The 18,678-nt window shown below is 42.9% G+C and overlaps 1 protein-coding gene across 1 annotated transcript in view; it reads left to right on the top strand.

The window, feature by feature from the left end:
* Nucleotides 1-1,016: 1,016 nt before the first annotated feature.
* Nucleotides 1,017-18,678, top strand: part of AGK (acylglycerol kinase) — a 37,952-nt gene continuing 20,290 nt past the window's right edge. Inside the window, exons 1-5 of the mRNA XM_074168106.1 lie at nucleotides 1,017-1,177; nucleotides 10,501-10,540; nucleotides 15,621-15,700; nucleotides 16,945-17,020; nucleotides 18,387-18,479. Of these exons, the coding sequence (XP_074024207.1) occupies nucleotides 1,068-1,177; nucleotides 10,501-10,540; nucleotides 15,621-15,700; nucleotides 16,945-17,020; nucleotides 18,387-18,479 (399 nt within the window). The 5' untranslated portion in view covers nucleotides 1,017-1,067. The remainder of the gene's footprint in view (nucleotides 1,178-10,500; nucleotides 10,541-15,620; nucleotides 15,701-16,944; nucleotides 17,021-18,386; nucleotides 18,480-18,678) is intronic.

Here is an 18,678-nt window from a genome sequence, read left to right as displayed (position 1 = left end):
AAGCAGTGTTGCTTCCTCACACCACTTATTTAGCCAACAGTTCATTTGGAAGGGCCCACCACTTGCCTTCCTTTCTCATAGGACAGGGTCTCTGTCCTCCACTCAGCACTTTTGTGAAATGTCTGAGGCTCTTCACCATCTTTCAGGCATCATGGGAAGCCACAGCTAGAGTTTATGCTAGAAGGGGCCACCACCACTGGATTGTCCCAAAGCTTCTCTCATCATGAGGTCAGGTCTTGCCACTTGGCCATGTCTCCACCTTTCCCTGGCAGGACATTCATGCTGTTCATGGCTCTGCAACATCCTTGCGAGGATGGTCTGTCTTCCATGCATGGTTGGAGACATTTCTCTTGGTCCACATGGTCATCCTGTTGGTGGGGCTTAAACAGCAAACCCCCGGTACTTCCTAGGGAACTTTCTTGTGGATGAACCTTCAGAAATATTTTCCGGTTGTTATTTTTTGGGGGGAGAACCTTGGATATTTCTATGAGTGGGGAAAAAACACCTATGCATGTTTGTCCTTTGCCACGCAGAATGCCTCCTGCTCTCCTTTGCTTCTTGTGGTGGCCGGGGCTTGCCGGCAAGAGCTCACCTGGTGGGTCACCTGGTGGCCTGGAGGACGGCCATGCAGTGAGGCCATAAGGGCTGGGACACAGGTCGGGTGTGAAAACACTTGTCCTCGGGACTTTTTTCGGTTATTTTCCAAGTTGAGACAGGGTGGCCTGACTGCGGCTGGGGGCACACAAGGCCCGAGGCCGGGGCACAGGGACATGGATGGGGGATGACATCTCCTCAGCACCCCCCAGCTCCGTGCGCGGGGGGCAGGTTGGCCCAAACCGTCGCGGTGGGGGCCGGCAGAGGCCACACACACACACTCCTCCATCCCTCCGAGCCCGGGGGCCGGAGCCTGCCCGGCACCGACAGCCCACCCTCACCGCGGGGCCGGGAGGCGTCGAGCCCGGAACGCCGGTGCCGGGGGAGCCGTTTCCAGCCGGGCCGGGCCGGGCGGCGGAGCGGCGGCGCCTTTGGGTTCCCGCCGGCGCATCCTGAAGGGAGGGAGCGGCGGCATGGCCGGGGCGGTGAAAGTTCTGACGACCCTGAGGAATCACTGGAAGAAAACCACGTTCGGGGTCTGCCTGCTGAGCTGGGGCGGGCACTGGCTGTATGGGAAGCACTGGTAACTGCCGGCTGGGGGATGGCGGCGGGGGTCGGGAGAGCGAGGCCGCCGGTCCAGCCCTGTGCCCGCGGGCTCGGCCCTGTGCCCCGGGGGCTTTCACAAGCCACCGGCCTCACCGCCCGGCGAGGGCATGGCTGCCCTGTTCGCCTCGGGTGCCCAGGGCCCGCTGCCTAAGGCCGGGTCCCCTCCCGGCTGGTAAAATGGAGGGGCTGCCCTGCAAGGGGGCTACGGCGGCTCGGGGGGTGGGCTCTCCTCCCTCCCCTTCCGGCAGCCATGAGCTTAGGAAGGCCCAGTGCCTTTTGGGGACGTCCCACCACGGCCTTGTCGTGGGTCTGGGGCTAGCTCAGGCCATAGTTTGAAACAAAAGTGTTGTCAGGGTGGGTTGAGTCATTCTGGGGCCAGCTGGAGAGGGGAAAGATTCCTCTCTTCTAACTTAAAAAATGCTGTCAGCCAAGTGTGTGCCCTCGGCTTGCTGGCTGTTAACAAATATTATAAGGATGAACGAGACCAGAGGCCCTACATCTGCGTGTGGCCATTCAGGTGCTGTGTGCCTCCCTTCCCACTGGCACAAGTGGTGAGGTGGGGGGTTGGTCTCTTCTCCCAGGTAACAAGCAATAGGACAAGAGGAAATGGCCTCCAGTTGAGCCAGGGGAGGTTTAGGATGGGTATTAGGAAAAATTTCTTCACCGAAAGGGTTATTAAACATTGGAACAGGCTGCCCAGAGAAGCAATGCAATCACCATCCCTGGAGGTATTTAAAAGACGGGTAGATGTGGTGCTGAGGGACATGGTTCAGTGCTGGGTTTCGCAGTGTTAGGTTGATAGTTGGACTTGATGATCTCAAAGGTCTCTTTCAACCTAGATTATTCTATGATTCTGCGGTGCCACTGGTACCTGGCTAATGGGAAGCCACCTTAATGCCCAGAAGGTGGCCATCGCAGCATGACGGTCGTGTGCCCGTGGGTGTGTTTTCCCACCTTCTTTTTTTCTTTCTAATGGTGCCACACACTTCATGAAAGATGCCAGATTTTCTGTTGTGCCTTTCTTGAGGTGTGGCACTGGCGGTAGCTGTGCACTGTCCCTCTCTGGTGTGCCTGCCGCACTGTTGTCGCTCACCTACCTGGAAGGAGCCCCTCAACTGCTGCAGCAGCAGTACTGCTAACATAAGCCGAACCTAGCAGCGTGTCATTTCCACTCTTTCTGTGACGCAAATGCTCCTGATAGTAAGTAAAATCCTCCTTCACAATCGTTAAATAGCTAGGCTTGTGTTATAATCCCTGTCCTTGAAGATTATGGTCAATACATTTCACTAACATGCAAGTACGCCCGAATTATTTTAAAAATTTGTTAGTTTTGGTGCTGCTGTTTATTCTGTCACTGTCTTAATATCTTTTTAATTGTTAAGTTATGATTTTAGCTGTGGTGTTCTTTTATTGAAATGCTGCCAAAGCCTCAGTGGAAAACTTAGGAAAATAAATCTGTTTATGTTGTTTGTTATACTTTCCTTCTTTGTTTCCTTTTGCCTAGGGACTTTTGCATTAAATTAGTCTTTGTTTTGAATGGTACATCTGCTTTAGTGGCTTACTTCTTACCTGAAGCGCTAAGGCTCTGTTAACTGCAGGGCAAGCAGTAAAAAGAATCTCACTCCGTATTTTTTTTCTTGTAATTGCTGATTGCAGGGCAGGCTCTGGTAAGATGGAGAATAACTGTGTGAAAGTGGTGGTGACAAGGTCATGGTTTCATGTGTATGCCTATGTGGACCAACAGACAGGAAGAAAGTACAGAGTAGACTGCTGTGTTGTAAGCAGAAGTATTTGTGCTAAATAGGTTGGGGGTTTTTGTTGCCTTTGTGTAGTGTCAGTGGATCCTTGAGCTTGCATTCCACTTTTCCCTCTGATGACTTGAACTTTGAATTCACATAAAATAACGAAATGTAAATGAATAATTATTTGAAGTTCTATCATTCTGGATACCTCTTAGCCAAAAGACTAAGCTTAATGTACAAAAGGAGGAGGAAGAAATTGCTCGGTGCCATTCATATGAGGGGCTGGCTGGCAGGGCAGAGCAGCCTCTGACCTTCCCAGGTACCCTGCTTATGCGAGCAGCCTGCTTGCTGGCCTTTTGTTGCCACAGGTACTAATGACAGTGGAGTGCATGTCAGGCCTGGGTGCTATAGAGAGCGACTGAAGTCGAGCATTAAGAAAAAGGCTGTATCTGCTCCTTGTGCATATGGAGAATGGGCACTTGAGGAGGCCTAGGAGTAGCGTCAGACACAACCAATCTCCCCTTCATGTCTGGTTTTTTTCTGGGAATTCATGTGCCTGTGTACTGTTGGTTTCAGCTCTATTGATTTCCCGTGCAATAACTGTGAAAACACGTTTTGATCATGGAAAATGTGAAGCGTACCGTAGGTGATATGGTAGTCAATAAAGAGGAAAATATGAAAGGAAAGGCAAACAAACAAAAAAGGGAACTTTTGGTATCCAAATTTCAGTGTTCAAAGTTTATTTGCACCAAGCATAGGCACAGTGCTTTAATCCAGATGATATAGTGGGGGAAAAAAATGTTTACACATCCCATTCTTAAATCTCCCCTTTTTTCTAGAAGGGAAAATACAGCATTTCCATACCAGACATTGGTAATGCAAGATAGGAAATCCTGTGATGACAAACAGCTCTGTGTGACTTTGGCGTAGACTTACAGCACAGCTGTAAGTACTGCTTTCAGAGATTTAAATTCTGTTTGGAAAAAGTGGCAGCCACTTAGCTGTTGCTTGATATGTGTGGAGGATTGTTTTACCCAGGGAATAGAAAAACGAGGAATGATGGAAGAGGCTGATGGCAAGAATGTGAAAATTCAAAGGTGGTCTCAGCAACCCTACTGTGCTGCTCTGTCCACAGTGAAAGCCTTACCTTTTGGATGCTGGGCAGCAGGGAATAGGCCAGGATCCCTCTCTGCAGCTTCTTTTTTGCCTCCAAATGTGTCAGTGGCTTTTGGTGGGCTTTTTTTTGTACATTCTCTCTCCCCAGTTTCTTTGTTTATGTACCAGTTGTGTTGGGGAGCGTGAGAGGTGCCTTTTGCCCCATTGTGTTGGGGAGCGTGAGAGGTGCCTTTTGCCCCATTGTGTTGGGGAGCGTGAGAGGTACCTTTTCAAGCGCAGGCAACGCTTGAAGAGGTTGATGAGGGAACCACATATGAGCTGTGAGACTTACTGTTATCCACATCGGGTGCTAAATTACTATGCATGAGACATACTTGACTAGACTTATATTTGCCCTTTTAGAACAGATTAAAGGTTTAGTGAAGCCTTGTGCTTCGGTTTCTGGCATCACTGGAGTCTCTGACGAAGGGGCTTGCTTTAGCACACCATCAGTTTAGATTAGCCTCCAACTTATTGGAATTAGCTGTCTGAGATGTTGCTTGTTTATTTGCAGCTGAAGAAGGTTGTGAGTTTGTTTTTTTCCCCCACATCTTCTTGGCTTTTCCATCCTCGTGGTTTTTCTGAGATATTTCTCTTGCAAGGAGAAGATAATTTGCTTTTTTGACTTCTCAAGGTTCATTCTTCTTTTGGATGCAGAGGCTATGATGCCTGCATTAAGTGCAGCTATTGTAAATAACAATCTGTCCTAAAAATAAATGGCAACTCTTCTATAGTTGGTGCCTACGTGACCATAGGGACAGAAGAGCTCTGGAGTACTTCCTTAAGACTTTGGAGGATGCTATGTGGACAAATATGGCCAAGAAGAATGTTAACCTTTCCCAGACTTGTCCCCCATGCCTCTTCCCTGCCTGGAAATGGGCCTGGGTGTCCCACTCTTGCACCCTGCAGCTGTGCTGTGGGGTCTGATGTGGACGCCCTTGTGTTCCACAGGCTGTAGAGGAACGAGGGACACTGCAGTGTAATGGTTCGTCGCCGAGTTAGTCTAAATGTTGTGGATGACGATAACTGTAAAGGTCGAGAAGCTTCTTAACCCAGTCTTGTATGATACTTTCTTCATGCAGCATTTAGTTTCTGGATCAGTGTGTTAGCCTTTCATCTTGGGAGGTGTTTGTTCAAATACTGGCTGATTTAACAGTAAGGGGTTATTGGATGAACAGAAGAGTAAAGAGAAAACCTTGTGCCGATTCCCTCTCCCCCACTGGTAATTCACCAGCTTTAAGGATGTAATACAGCAGAAGGTTCCTCTTCAAAAGAGACATCGATCAGGAGGTGGCAAAGGTTTTTCATGTGTAAAATGATAAGTATTATGTCTGGTTGAACTACTGTTAACTAAAACCGTATTGCTATTCTCACAAAACCTAGCGAGTCTTAAAATTCTTTCTCATAAAAGAGTATGTTTTAAAAATCCATTTTCTTTGCTATTTAGGATAGCGAATACTCTTGTAGTAATGGAGAAGTAAGAAGATAACTCAGTGTTGTCACATTTGAGATTGTCTCCCTTTAGTTTCTCTGGATTGCGTGAATTTATGTATGAGCATCATTTTAATCCAGAGCATATCCTACTACAGGTATGAGGGACACTGAATTTAATGTACTTGATGAAAGCTTATGCAGATTGTCAGATAGGTGCTCATATACAATAAGGTACTTTTATTTAACACGTACACATGATGTTGATTACAGATAAAGTAAAAATACCATATGATTGCTTTAAGATTTCTGCCAAGTTTGGAAGGCCCTCTCACCTTTGTGTCCTGGGTCACCTTTCCTGAATTGAGCTGCTGCTTTTCTTTATGTGTCCAGGTGGTGCAGTGAGTCACCAGCTATGTCAAATCAGCAGAAATTTAATCTCTGGCATGGTGGACATCAGCTTAACTGATTGTCAGATTTGGACAGACTGTTATAGTGGTGTCACTGGGTTAGTGATCATCACTTTGTCAGGTTGAAGACTCTTGATATTGTAATGAGGCAGTGGACTCCTCGGATATTCAGTTTTACTCTGTAGATGTTAAAGCATTGACTTTCCCTGTAGAAAACGCTGGCAAGGCGTCTGGGCCTTTGACTGCTTGCCAGTAATCCGAGTGTTATTGTTATCTATAATTTGAATGTTAGTGTCTGTGTGTTTGCCAACTGATAACTCACTCTGTCACCTTTCTGCATATACTTCCTGAGTGACTGACTTTATTTCATCAAACTTTGTCAAAAAAACCCCAAAGTATCAATTCTGAGACTTAGTTAAAGCTGCTGAAAACTAAGATTTGTCTTTCATGCCCTTCCAAAGCCAAGCTGGAAGTAAATGCTGATATCCAGGAAAGAGGATGCTGTGCTCTTGCTGTATTGGAGGCAGCCAAAATGCTCTCTGCTAAGGTAAAATCTCTTTTAAGGAGTTCTGTTATAACTCTTGAGGAGTCATCCTATATGCATAGCTTTGGTGAAGTTTCTCTTCACAAAATTCTGTGTTTTGATGCAGACACTGAACTGGGGAATTTTTAGGCTGCTTCTTGCTTGAATGTACTTAATAGTCTTTGGTTTAATCCTGATAACCCTTTTTGAAATAGATTTCACACCTTTCGTCATGGGATCTGTCCTTTCAGGTACTTAGGCAGAGGATGCCTAGAAGAATTAGGAAGAAATTCTTCACTGTGAGGGTGGTGAGACACTGGAACAGGTTGCCCACAGAAGTTGTGGATGCCCCATCCCTGGTTCAAGACCAGGCTGGATGGGGCTTTGAGCAACCTGGTCTAGTGGGAGGTGTCCCTGCCCATGTCAGGGAGGTTGGAACCAGATGATCTTTAAGGTCCCTTCCAACCCAAACCATTCTGTGATTCTGTGACGCAGTCTCGGCTGGGAGAGCATATATACTAAATTGTGCAGACCTGTGTGCCTATATGTAAGAGTGTTAATTCCCTATTCTGGCTGAAAACATGTAGGACAGAAGCAGTGGCGACCAGGCCTGCACCGCAGATGTTGCAGACAAATCAGAACACCCCGTCTTCGAGTGAGTCCTACGGGTGTTCTGGGAACCTTGACACGGCTGGTGCGTTGTGAGCTCTGGACACTTGCTTTCTGCATTGGTTCCTTGCTTTGCCATAAGCCTGCTCTGTTCTCCGAAGAGTCTGAGCTGCGGTGGCTGCCGGCCTTGCAGGATTGACTGGTATCTTTGTGGAACCAGTCAAAAGTTCTGTTCATGGGGTCAGCTTAGGACATCCTCTTCCTTCTGTGCCCCACTGCCGCTGCTCGTTCCTCTCTCTCTCCCAGTTTTTTTACTGCTTAAGCAGGTTGGCCCAGTTGTAAGCTGTGTGACGCTTAATTCTCACAGCGGGAAGGCAGCCCTGGGTTGGCCAGCAGATGCAATACTGCGTGTCTGTTTTGCTTTAAGGCTGGAGCTGTGTCTGTAAGCCCTCAGAGGAAACGTAAAGTAAAAATTGATTTTTAGTTTGCTGTGGACATGGTGCAAGTCAGAAGAAATCTCTGTGTGTTCTTTAAGGCAGCGCAGCAATTTCCCTCAGCCTTCACGGGCTCCTGTTCTAGTGTCGTTGAAAAGGCTTTGTTACTACGTAATACTAGTCCATAAAGTACAAAAAAATTGACAAAATCTTATGTTTATTATTAAAGTCTCTTCTCTGGGAGCTGGTATGCAGACATATTTTGATAATCTAATACATACCAAGACAGAAGGCTTTAAGAAGTTACCTTTTTGTTATTTTATAACATTTTCCTAGCTGTAATTATTAATTGGTATCACCTGCAGAGGACTTCTGGACCCACTTGTGGTATTTTAGGTGAGCTGTGTGGGCTGAGTAAAGGTAAGAGCTGTGATGCAGAAGGAGGACTGCTGTTCTCTCAGATACAGCCCTCTGAGCGCACTTTTGCCTTTTTTTTTTTTTTTTTCCTTAAATGTGAAGATAGTTAAATGTTGTTACCTGGCATCTTTAAGCCAAACTCAGATGACTTTGAAGTATATGTCCTAGTTGAATCGGTGGGAATCATATGAGTATGTCTGGGATGGCATGGGCTGCTGGGTGCTGTGCTACTGGAGAGGTGAGACAAATCACCTATGAAATACTGGATAATAAATGGTTTTTCTGGTCTCAGAACCTAAACGTTTCCTTTGACGACAAAATGATATGCATCAGCGTAGACTTTTTCTGTTTCTGTAAATACTTCAATGCAGGAAAAAAACAAGCTTAAATGTTGACATCTAAACTATCAATCCTAATTTTTATGGTTAAGAGTCCCTTGAGCTGAATCAAGCTTGCATCCTTGACAGTGGTTTTGAGGGTCTTTGCAGGTTGGGAGAGAAAGGGCAGTATCTTTTGCTTGCATTTGAAAAGTTGTGCTGGACTCCATTTTAAAGGCGATTGACGCTGCAGCGTAAGGTGGCGGGCACCAGGAGGATGTGCTGGCTGGCGATGCGACCCAGCTTGACTTCTGAACGAAACAGCATCAGTGTGAAGTAAACAGATAACATGGATTTGACTAGAGTGTGTTAATAAGGTTAGGACAGCAGTTGTCAAGAACGTCAACTGCACAGCCATCATCTGATAGTGGGGTTTTCTTGATATCCCATAACATTTCAACTTTACATATTGAAATTGCAATTGCTTTGTGTTTGCTCTGGCCTCACCTAGTTACAGAAGGGGAAAAAATGTCCTTATGTGAGGGCTCATGCCCTCAGCAGCGCAGTGTGGATTTGGCCTGTCATGCTGTCTTGATTGAACTGGAATTAGCTGTGACAATGTTGTTTAGCTTGGAACACAAACCTTTTCAGAGACAGTTATTTTAACTAGTGCCCTTTCGTTGTATTGGTGCAATCAAAACCAAGTCTGTCACTCCACTAAGTGATATTTCAGGGTGCTTAATACAATGACTTAGTCCTTCATTTTTAAGGAGCAAACATGGCAGTTAAAAGCACGCTTCTGAGGAAATTTTTTTTAGACTTTCAGGTTACTTGTTGTCCTGGTGAGGTTATTATTCACATATTTTCCTTTTTCATGCTTGAGTTCTTCCTTTACCTTTTCATTATTACCAGGAATAGATCTGTGGCTTTTTTGCTGTAGAGTTATTTTCTTAGAACCTAACTCTATATCTCACCTGAAGTAGCCCTACTTCTCCTTTTATGGCATTGCAGCATCTTTTGGTGATGCCAAAGAGAGCAGCTTAAATAGCGTAAAATCATGGAATTGAGTAGATGGCACTCGTGTCTGGGTCCAGAGGTCCAACCAAGGCCTTGCCTTCTCTTCTGCCATTGCCGTTGCAGGATTTGGCCTGATGAGCCATGCTTTGTGGCGGGAGTGTGCTGCTTTCCTAGTCGCTTGTTTTTCATCATTGAATCCTTTTAATTGCTGTAGTGTATTCATTTTGGTGGTCTGATTATAATTGGATTTTTTGTACTTGATATTTTTGAGACAATTATACACTGTCTTGCCAGCTATTGGCAAGGGCAAGCTGAAGGATATTTTTGGTTTTAGCAAGGAGGGGGAGTGCCTGGTATCTAGAGGACGGGTGAGACTTTGGACACTGCGGAACAGGACTCCTTGTTTTGTCTGCAAGGGCCAATAGGGCTTTTTTTTGGTCTGGGGAAGAACAGAATTTTGTTCCTCACACCGTAGCTCTGTCTCCAGTTTACTTGCCAACTATACCCTGCTTACCACATTGCTAATGCTGTCTGTCACCAATGACAAGCACAAGGCTTACTCTGGAATTTCTTTCTGAAATGACCATCAGTGGCATATCTAATACTGATATTTTCTTCTTTAGTTTTAAACGTCACTTAGGTGAGTTGACTAATTGTCACCTCTCTGAGGTACTGCTTTAGGCCATACTCGGACCTAGGTGGGTGGTAGGTGCTGCATTGACATGGGTTTGGCTTACAAACTGTTGGAGCAGGGTGTTCACGATTATAATGCACAAAGATTTAAGTCCATAAAAGTTACACTTAAGTCTACTCTAAATCTCTTCTATACTGCCAGAATGGTAAGTACCTTCAGTGTAAATGACAGGCAGTATTAATCTTGAAAAAACCCACATCTTAGATCTGGATGGAGTACAGTTATGTAGCATTTTAAAATTAAATCACAGTTATGCAGTGTCTTGTAGTTTATGTAATCTCAGCACAGTTGGCATCCTCATCTTTGTTTTCTGCCTTTCTTTAGAAAAGGTGTTAGTGTGCACATGCAGAAAAAAATTATGCATGTGTGCTTAAATGGGTGTGCCTCATCCTTAAAATGTGTTAAATAGGTCTTAAAGAACCTGTATTTTTTTTATTTTGGTGCTGTTAAAGCATGTATAAAAAGAGTATGTACCTACATTTTAAAAATGAGCAAATTGTTTTAAACTCACACAACCTAATGTCCACTCTCTTTTCTGTCTTACCTAATAGCGATAACCTGGTACGAAGAGCTGCATGCCAAGAAGCCCAGGTAATACCGTTTAAAGTGATAAAATTAGATTAAAATCTCCCTCTTATCTTGGTTGTGCAGGGCTCCTGAGATTTTCCCAGCGGGCCCTCTCTACGTGACAAGCCTTATAATGATGCCATCTGTGTTCTTTTGCTGAAGTGCCAAAGGGTGGATGCAGCCTCCAGCCTGCAGCCGGGGTACTGTACCTTTCATGCCCTGACTGCTGTTGGGATGGATGGTGCAGTGTTATCATTGGGGTAATCTTAGTTACTGCTTGTAGCTACCCAGACCTCCATTTCCGCAGGTGTGATTATTCCCTGTCAGTAAAGTTCTGGTCGGAAGATGGTTTGTTGATAAGACAGGAGACTGAAATCTCAGATCCACTGCAACCAGCAGAAGCAGTGCAAATCCCTTCATGTTATTGCTCAGCCGGAGAGACCTTGTCCTTGTCTATTCGATCCTGAGTGACTTTATCAAGGACCGCTCTTATGAAGACAGGCTGAGAGAACCCTCCCTGAGTTGGGATTGTTCACCTGGGAGAAGAGAAGGTTCAGGGGAGATCTTATAGCAGCCTTCCAGTACCCTTAGGGGGCCTACAGGAAAGATGGGGAGGGACTGGATGGTTGAGGCGCCATCCCTGGACGTATTTAAAAGACGGGTTGACATAATGCTTAGTGAAACGGTTTAGTGATGTTGTTTTTTACCAGAGTTAGGTTGATGGTTGGACTAAATGATCTTAAAGGTCCCTTCCAATTCTAGGCAATTCTATGATTCTATTCTATGACTCTTTATCAGGGAGTGTAGTGATAGGACAAGGGGTAATGATTTTAAACGGAAAGAGGGTAGGTTTAGATTAGATATCAGGAAAAAATTCTTTATTGTCAGGGGGGTGAAGCACTGGAACAGGTTGCCCAGAGAAGTTGTGGATGCCCCATCCCTGGAGGTGTTCAAGGCCAGGCTGGGTGGGGCTTTGAGCAACCTGGTCCAGTGGGAGGTGTCCCTGCCCATGGCAGGTGGTTGGAACTCAATGATCTTTAAGGTCCCTTCCAACCCAAACCATTCTATGATTCTGTCATAATAAGTGTGATGACTGACCTAGCGCTTTTGAGACCCAAGTACTGGGAACTTCATGGAGACAACTCGTTTGCTGGTTACTTATAAGAAAGCCGGTATTCAGAGAATTATTCTCTGTGTATACCGACTATTGGATTTTCTAATTTGCGGCCTGAATGGGCAACCAGCAATCAACAAATTCCCATATGGTAGTATTCCCATAAAGAAATCTTGTCCTTAATAAGCAGTCTTTAACAGGCACGAGTGCTGCTGCCCCCCATGGATGACATCACTGCACAGGTACTGCTTATGGGCTCTGGTTACCCTCGTGGTGTGCTGTAGGATTTTTAGAGTCTTTCTACCTCCCACAAATAAAGTTAATTCTAAGCCTGCTTCTCCGTGCCAGATCTTAGAGATTTTGCAGGGTGTAACATTGCTCCCATCATTGCTATGTACTGGGGCCTGAGAAGAATGGTGAAAATTATTTTTCTCATTAAAGAATTTACCTTGAGATTACCCTGCTTCTGTGGTGCACCTGAATAATCCCAATTTTAGCCTGCCTGCTGTTGAGGGAAAGATATGCGCAGCAACTCGATTTGGGCAATGGAACTTCATGCCAGAATAGATGTAAGGGAGCTCAAGTCTCATGAAAGAATAAGAAAAATCTTTCCTTGAAATCCTGCTTTCATAAATCATAGCTTCAGAGTCAAATGCATTTCTAACTCATAGTATCAGTTGTTCTTGACTTTTATGTTTTCAATACTCATTTTTAATGCATAATATCAAAGTGATAGAAGTTTTTTATATCGCCAAAAATAGCAGTTAATACCTCAGTATTTGAAGCATGCTGACCAAATTAAAAATTTTTTTAAAAAGGCACTGATGAAATGGTATAAAAGGAGAAGTTAAAAGATCTAAGTGTGTATGCTATCAAAAAGGTGTAACTGCTAAGGAAAGAGTGGTACAAGAAGATACTTCTATTGTGGAAATTCTGACTTTCCTGTTTCTTAATTCCAGTCATTAAGTCATGGGATGTATTCCATTATGGCTTATTTCTGTAAATGAAAGTGCAAAACCACTGTCAATAGAGCTTCCTGCAATTTCCGTGGTTAAAGCCTGGGAAAATATCCTGCAGAAGACGCCTGCATTAGAAAGGAGTGAACCAGAAAGCCTAGTAATCAATTCTTGCTGTAATTTCCATTCTCACTGGTGTATCAGTGCCAAATACTGCTTGAAAACGCACAGCAGTACAGCAGTAAGGCATTAAATGTCTGATATGTTCTTCAGAATAATAACGATCTATAATTGCTTGAAAAATGCTACTTGCATTTATAGCGCTGTGTAAGTAAGCATTGGGGAAAAAAACAGAGGCAGACTTACCCAAGAAAACGTTTAGTCTGAGTGAAGTGTGTGGGGAGTGTTCCTATTATATTTACATCAGATTTTTAAGTTTTTAAGCCTGTTGCGATACCAAATTGATGAGGCACCCACCTTCCTGTCAAACTGTCTGCTACAGCAGTACTTCATGCAAAGACTTCACCATGCACGTCTGAGTTTAAATACCAGTTTACGATGACAGTGGTGACCAAATGATCATAGAAAGATTCTATAATAAAGAACCCATTTATCAAATTTAAAATGTTTTACACTTCCTTGTCTGGAATAAGCCAGTGTTAGCTGACTGTGAACTTCCTGAACTGTCCAGGAAGGCCATGGACCTGATGGAGCGGGTCCAGAGGAGGGCCGCTAAAATGATCAGGGGGTTGGAGCACCTCTGCTATGAGGACAGGCTGAGGGAGCTGGGGTTGTTCAGCCTGGAGAAGAGCAGGTTCCGGGGAGACCTAATAGCGGCCTTCCAGTGCCTGAAGGGGGCCTACAGGAAGGCTGGGGAGAGTTTGTTTACAAAGGCCTGCAGTGACAGGACAAGGGGCAATGGTTTTAAGCTGGAGAAGAGCAGATTTAGATTGGATATTAGGAAAGAGTTCTTTACTATGAGGGTGGTGGAACACTGGAACAGGTTGCCCAGGGAGGTGGTTGAGGCCCCTTCCCTTGAGATATTCAAGGTGAAGCTCAACGAGGCCCTGGGCAACCTGGTCTAGTTGGGGGTGTCCCTGCTGACTGCGGGGAGGTCAGACTAGATGACCTTTGGAGGTCCCTTCCGGCCCGGCCCATTCTATGATTCATTCTATGATTCGTTTGCAAAGGTGGTCTTGCTGATTGACCTTGCTGTTCTTGAGCTCTGGGCATGCGTTAAAGAGGTCCTGTTTAGCTGGCAAACAATTCACTCTGTGAAGCAGGGATAGTTTTCCATAAAAGGGTGCAGTTTCTCTGTTAGTATTCATAAAGCATTACAATGCCTTTGTATAAAGCATTTTTCATAGTTGCAAAATAGTGATTGTTATCTTAAAAGTCCAGAAATGCAATACTTGGAAGTGTGCATTTGACAAGGAATTGAAAAAGGCATTAACTTTCCTAACTTATACCTTCACATATATATGTAATAACCATTTTTAATTTCCAGCTTTAAATTGTCTTTCCTTATGTTGTGCTCTGGAAAAAAAAAAAAGACTTATAGAGTGTTGCGCTATTATTTTTTTATTTCCTGTCTTAAAAATCAGCATTTGCTTTAGAAATCCCCCTGTATGTCACATAAATGTCTAAGTATATTACATAAAGAAGTGATTATGTCATTGCTTATAAATTCTTTATGAGCCTTGTTAGGTTGTTTAGAGCAAGCAAATACATCACATTGTGCCCCCAAGCAAATAATTAATTGTTTTAACAGCTGTAACATGCTAAAAGTCCCCTATATTTCCTAATTCCTGCAACAAAAGAAGTTGGTCTGTTTTCCAGCTGATTTTTGAGTAAAGCTGAAGAGCTATTGATTTGTTTCCTTTTCTTTGAAGATTCCTTTACTCTCAGAAACTTTTCTCATCCTTTTCCTTTCTTGAAGAAGAAATTTGAATGTTTTAAGCAACATAGCCAGCTGCACACTTCTTTTAATTGAGGTTACCTGAGCAAAGTTGGCAAGTGGAATGAATTATTAATATAAGCAGCCAACAATCACTAAAATCTACTGTGCCTTGTGTACAGCGTCCACCTTCTTCAACATAAAAATTCCTGCCAGGGGGATTAACTTTCAAGATGAAGGGGGAAAAAAACCCAACGGGGACAGCTGACTCTTGTCTGTAGTTCAGCGCAGTAGTCTTTTGTTCCTGCTTTTATTTCTGGGGCTTTTGGGTGGTACTGCTGAATTCGTTGTCATCCTTGTACTCAAAACCAGTTTGATTTGGTGTGGTAGTGAAGATGCCTTTAGGTGATCTAAATGGGGGTTACAGAGTGGGAAGTAGCATGTGTGGAAGCTTTGCCTTTTCTTGCCTCTCCTGTGCTAAAAAGCTATGGAAATAGGTATAAATGGCTAAAAGGTACAAGAGGCTGTATGGAGTAACTCTTGAAGAATTTAAAATTGAGGCACCTATTCAGAATTAGATTAAAAGTTGAAGAGAATTTCAGCGATTTTAATACGGAGACATTAGGAAGAAAAAGTGTCTGAGAAACAGTGAGCTTGCTTATAGGTCAGGGCAAATTCTCTGATGATTATCTTCCATATCTTCAAAAACTTAAGCATAGAAAATACAAAAATGAGTAGAAGAGATACAAGAAATGAAGCACAGAAGTGGAAAAAGATGCAGAAAGAAGGTGGCTGGCATGTGTATGAGAATTACATAAAGAAGGAAAATCAACTAACCTTGGAGTCAAGGATAGTTTCCCTGGATCTCTGCCCATGACGAAAAACCAGAGGTTGACAAAAACGAAATAGTAGTGGAATTGTAAAAATGAGCTAAAAAGTACTTGTGGCAGTGGTGTGAGGTGTTGCTAAGAGTGGAGGTCCTTGAATAGCAGACCTATACAATGGCTGAAGATGGAAGTAATTTGGGTGTCGTGAGGCTTGAAAGCCCATTGACATTTGGAGAGATGCATTATTTTGAACTGTTTTACCAGTGTGCTTAAAAGATAAACTGAACTCTGCTCTTTTTATCTCATTTAGGCTTTTGGCAATGAGCTGATCCCTTCGAGTATGCCGTTGAAGAAAGCAACAGTGTTCCTTAACCCAGCAGCTTGCAAAGGGTAAAATTGCCCCTTCCCTACACTCGTATGTGAGGCACTCTCTCTGTTATTTTTGCTCTGCCACCCACTATAAAATCCAGCCAGATTTTTTGAGCTCATTTTTGCCTCCCTCTGATGCCAAGCTGGTGCTATGTAACTATGCCAAACTTTATTTCACCAAAAATAATGGGATGAGAAATAGAACTAGATGCTTCAGTTGAAAGAATTTTTAAACATATGTATATTTTTAATTTTTTTTTATCCTGTGTTTTGGGCTTCATCATTCCTTTGTATGTGGAATTCCTTCGTATTGCTTCCACACTTTTGTATGTGATGCATTTCCGACATCAAAAACTATTGAAATAAGAGATAACCTTGGTTGCTTCAAGACTTGAAGTTAGCCAGCGGTGATCTTACTTCTGTGGGAACCTGTCCTTGAAAGGGATGTGCCCACAAACTGAGAGGCTAAATATGGGCTCAGAGCAAGACTCCTGGAAGAGGTCGGCTGCTATTTTTGCATACTCATTAGCAGAAAAACAGTTATATTGGAAACGATATGTGGCTGGTTTTGCTGATCAGCTAAGCTTCGTGTCAGTTGCATCTTGGGGAGGGGCTGTTGGTAACAATATGAAATGAATTATGTATCTGACATGGAAGTGCTTGGACTTTTATGTGCTTTTGTTCAAAACACCCATGACTGGAAAATGCAAAGTGTTAATAAATTAAGTCTCTGGCTTCTAGTCTCATGTTTCTACTTGTTGTAAGCAATGTATAGTTAACAGTGTAATTATTTTATTATGCAGTTATAGGCAGAAAATGCATGAGTCCTATAACAAAAGGAAGTCAGACAAAACTTTGCTTCTAAACATATTTAACAGTATGTAACAATAAATATTTTTTTTAAATGTTTCTGAAAACCTAAATGGGCCACCTTTGTGGTCATTAATTTTCTAATAAATTTATTTCTGGAGATCTTGTTTTGTTTAGTTTGGGTTTTTTAATTATTTTTAGAGAAACCTAGATAACCTCTTCTGCATTTATTAAAACTGCAACAAAAACTGGCATCTGAGATATGAGTCTAGAAATGTAATACATTTGAAACAAATGAAATCTCATCTTTCCTGACTGGCAGGTTGAGTGACCGATTGTGTAGATTGTATGCTCTGTTTTTAAGTAGATTTCTTCATGTTATTCATTGGTTTCTTTACTTTTCAATTTTTTTAGCCACCAGACTAATGAAATAATTTTTACTCTGTTTTTTCTAGCAAAGCCAGGAACCTTTTTGAAAAGAATGCTGCTCCAATTTTGCACTTATCTGGCTTGGATGTAACTGTGGTTAAGGTAAGAACTGTTCTGTTAATATAGATACATTGTCTGCTCTGCTTTGTCCTCTTGAAGAATTGAAATTCAGTTCTGGATGCATTTGAAATTCTCAGTTGTCCTGTAGGCATCTCATGAGAAGAAATAAATACTGAGATATTAAGCTGGTACTTAATCTTTTTCTTTTTAATTCACAGTTAATTTACAAACTGTGTACTGAATTTTTAATTTTCAGCTAAAGCACTACATGTGCTTGTCTGAGTGTCTACAGCAGCCCTTATATAATTCATGTTCAATTCAAACCTCTAAATATTTGAGTGCTGGCTAGTGGTGCATGCCCATCGCTGCTGAAATTGCCAATTCTGCCTGAACTTGCAGAATTCAGAAGTGAGGAACTTTGACGTGCAGTGGAACTGTTCCGATTAATTGAAAAATAAACTTTTATTTTTACACTGAAAATACCTGAGTGTATCCCCAAATAATTCAACATTCCCATCAGTGGAACACTGAGCTCTCAATGGTGTGAATTAGCAGAGAGGTTTTCTTTGGAAAGAGGAAAAGAAAAGTAAACACAAATGGATTTTGGTCTTTCTACAGGTTTTTGAGGCTGTGGTATGGGCATCATTTAATAGTCACTGTGTCCTACTAGTGAAGTACTCCAATATGTAGCTTTCTGTTCACGAATCTTTTTCACAAGGTTTGGTGTTAAAATGCTGCTTTAATTAATGCCTCTCTCTATTGAAAATACATAGTCCCACCCCAAGAGAAAAAAATTACTTTGCGAGACTTAAAACTGATGCTTTGTAGCTTCAGACCTGGCAAGTGAGCAAAACAGGGCTGGGCCAGTAACCGAGGCCGAGATGTCCCTGTAAAAGACATTCATTTTGCAGAAAACAGTTTTGATGATTTAAAAAGTCAGTGTACTCTACTGCTAAACCAATTGCCAACAGCTTGCTGTCGGGCAGTAGCCTTTCATGTAGCTCATTCTGTGTTACAGGAGACGCACTTGAGCACTTTGGCTGCTAAAGATGTTGGGACTTTTTCTGCAAGAGTGTGGTTTGCTTGTGACTTTGCTTCCATATAAAACTACCTGGAAATATGATTATTGCTGCTATATTCTAGATCTATTGAATAAGATTTACTCTGATATTTCATTTAGCCTTTGTGTGTCTGTGTTTGCTTGCACATATTGTATTAGGCAGCAGACTTGTTTTAGATGTTGAAGAAATCTCAGTAAATGGAAGTAATATATAGTATTCTGTGGCTGTATAAGAATAACTATTAAGCAAATGGATAGATGATTCTTTTTTCTTTTTTTTTTTTCTTTAGAAGAGAAATCCCAGAAATAGTCACTTGAGTTCTCATGTTTGGATTTCTGTTTCTTCAGACTGATTATGAGGGACAAGCAAAAAAGCTGCTGGAACTGATGGAAAACACAGATCTGATCATTATTGCAGGAGGAGATGGCACAGTACAAGAGGTACTGCAGGAGCTGTGTCCTGGTTTGTTGAGAATCATAGTTAGGGTGAGAGGATTGAGTCTGTGTAATGTAGCAACATCTTAACAGCTATTACTGGAGATTTGTCCATTTTAGTAACTGTATTTTCAGTCAATGTTATAATCTTCTGGGGATAAGAAAACCCTACTGTCAGTAGTCTAAAAGTGATGATGGGAGATGG

This window comes from Numenius arquata, chromosome 2 (genome assembly GCF_964106895.1).
Source record: "Numenius arquata chromosome 2, bNumArq3.hap1.1, whole genome shotgun sequence".
In the NCBI taxonomy this organism is placed as follows: Eukaryota; Metazoa; Chordata; class Aves; order Charadriiformes; family Scolopacidae; genus Numenius; species Numenius arquata.
Note: the sequence above shows the minus strand (reverse complement) of the source record. Positions and strands in the feature narration are given on the sequence as shown.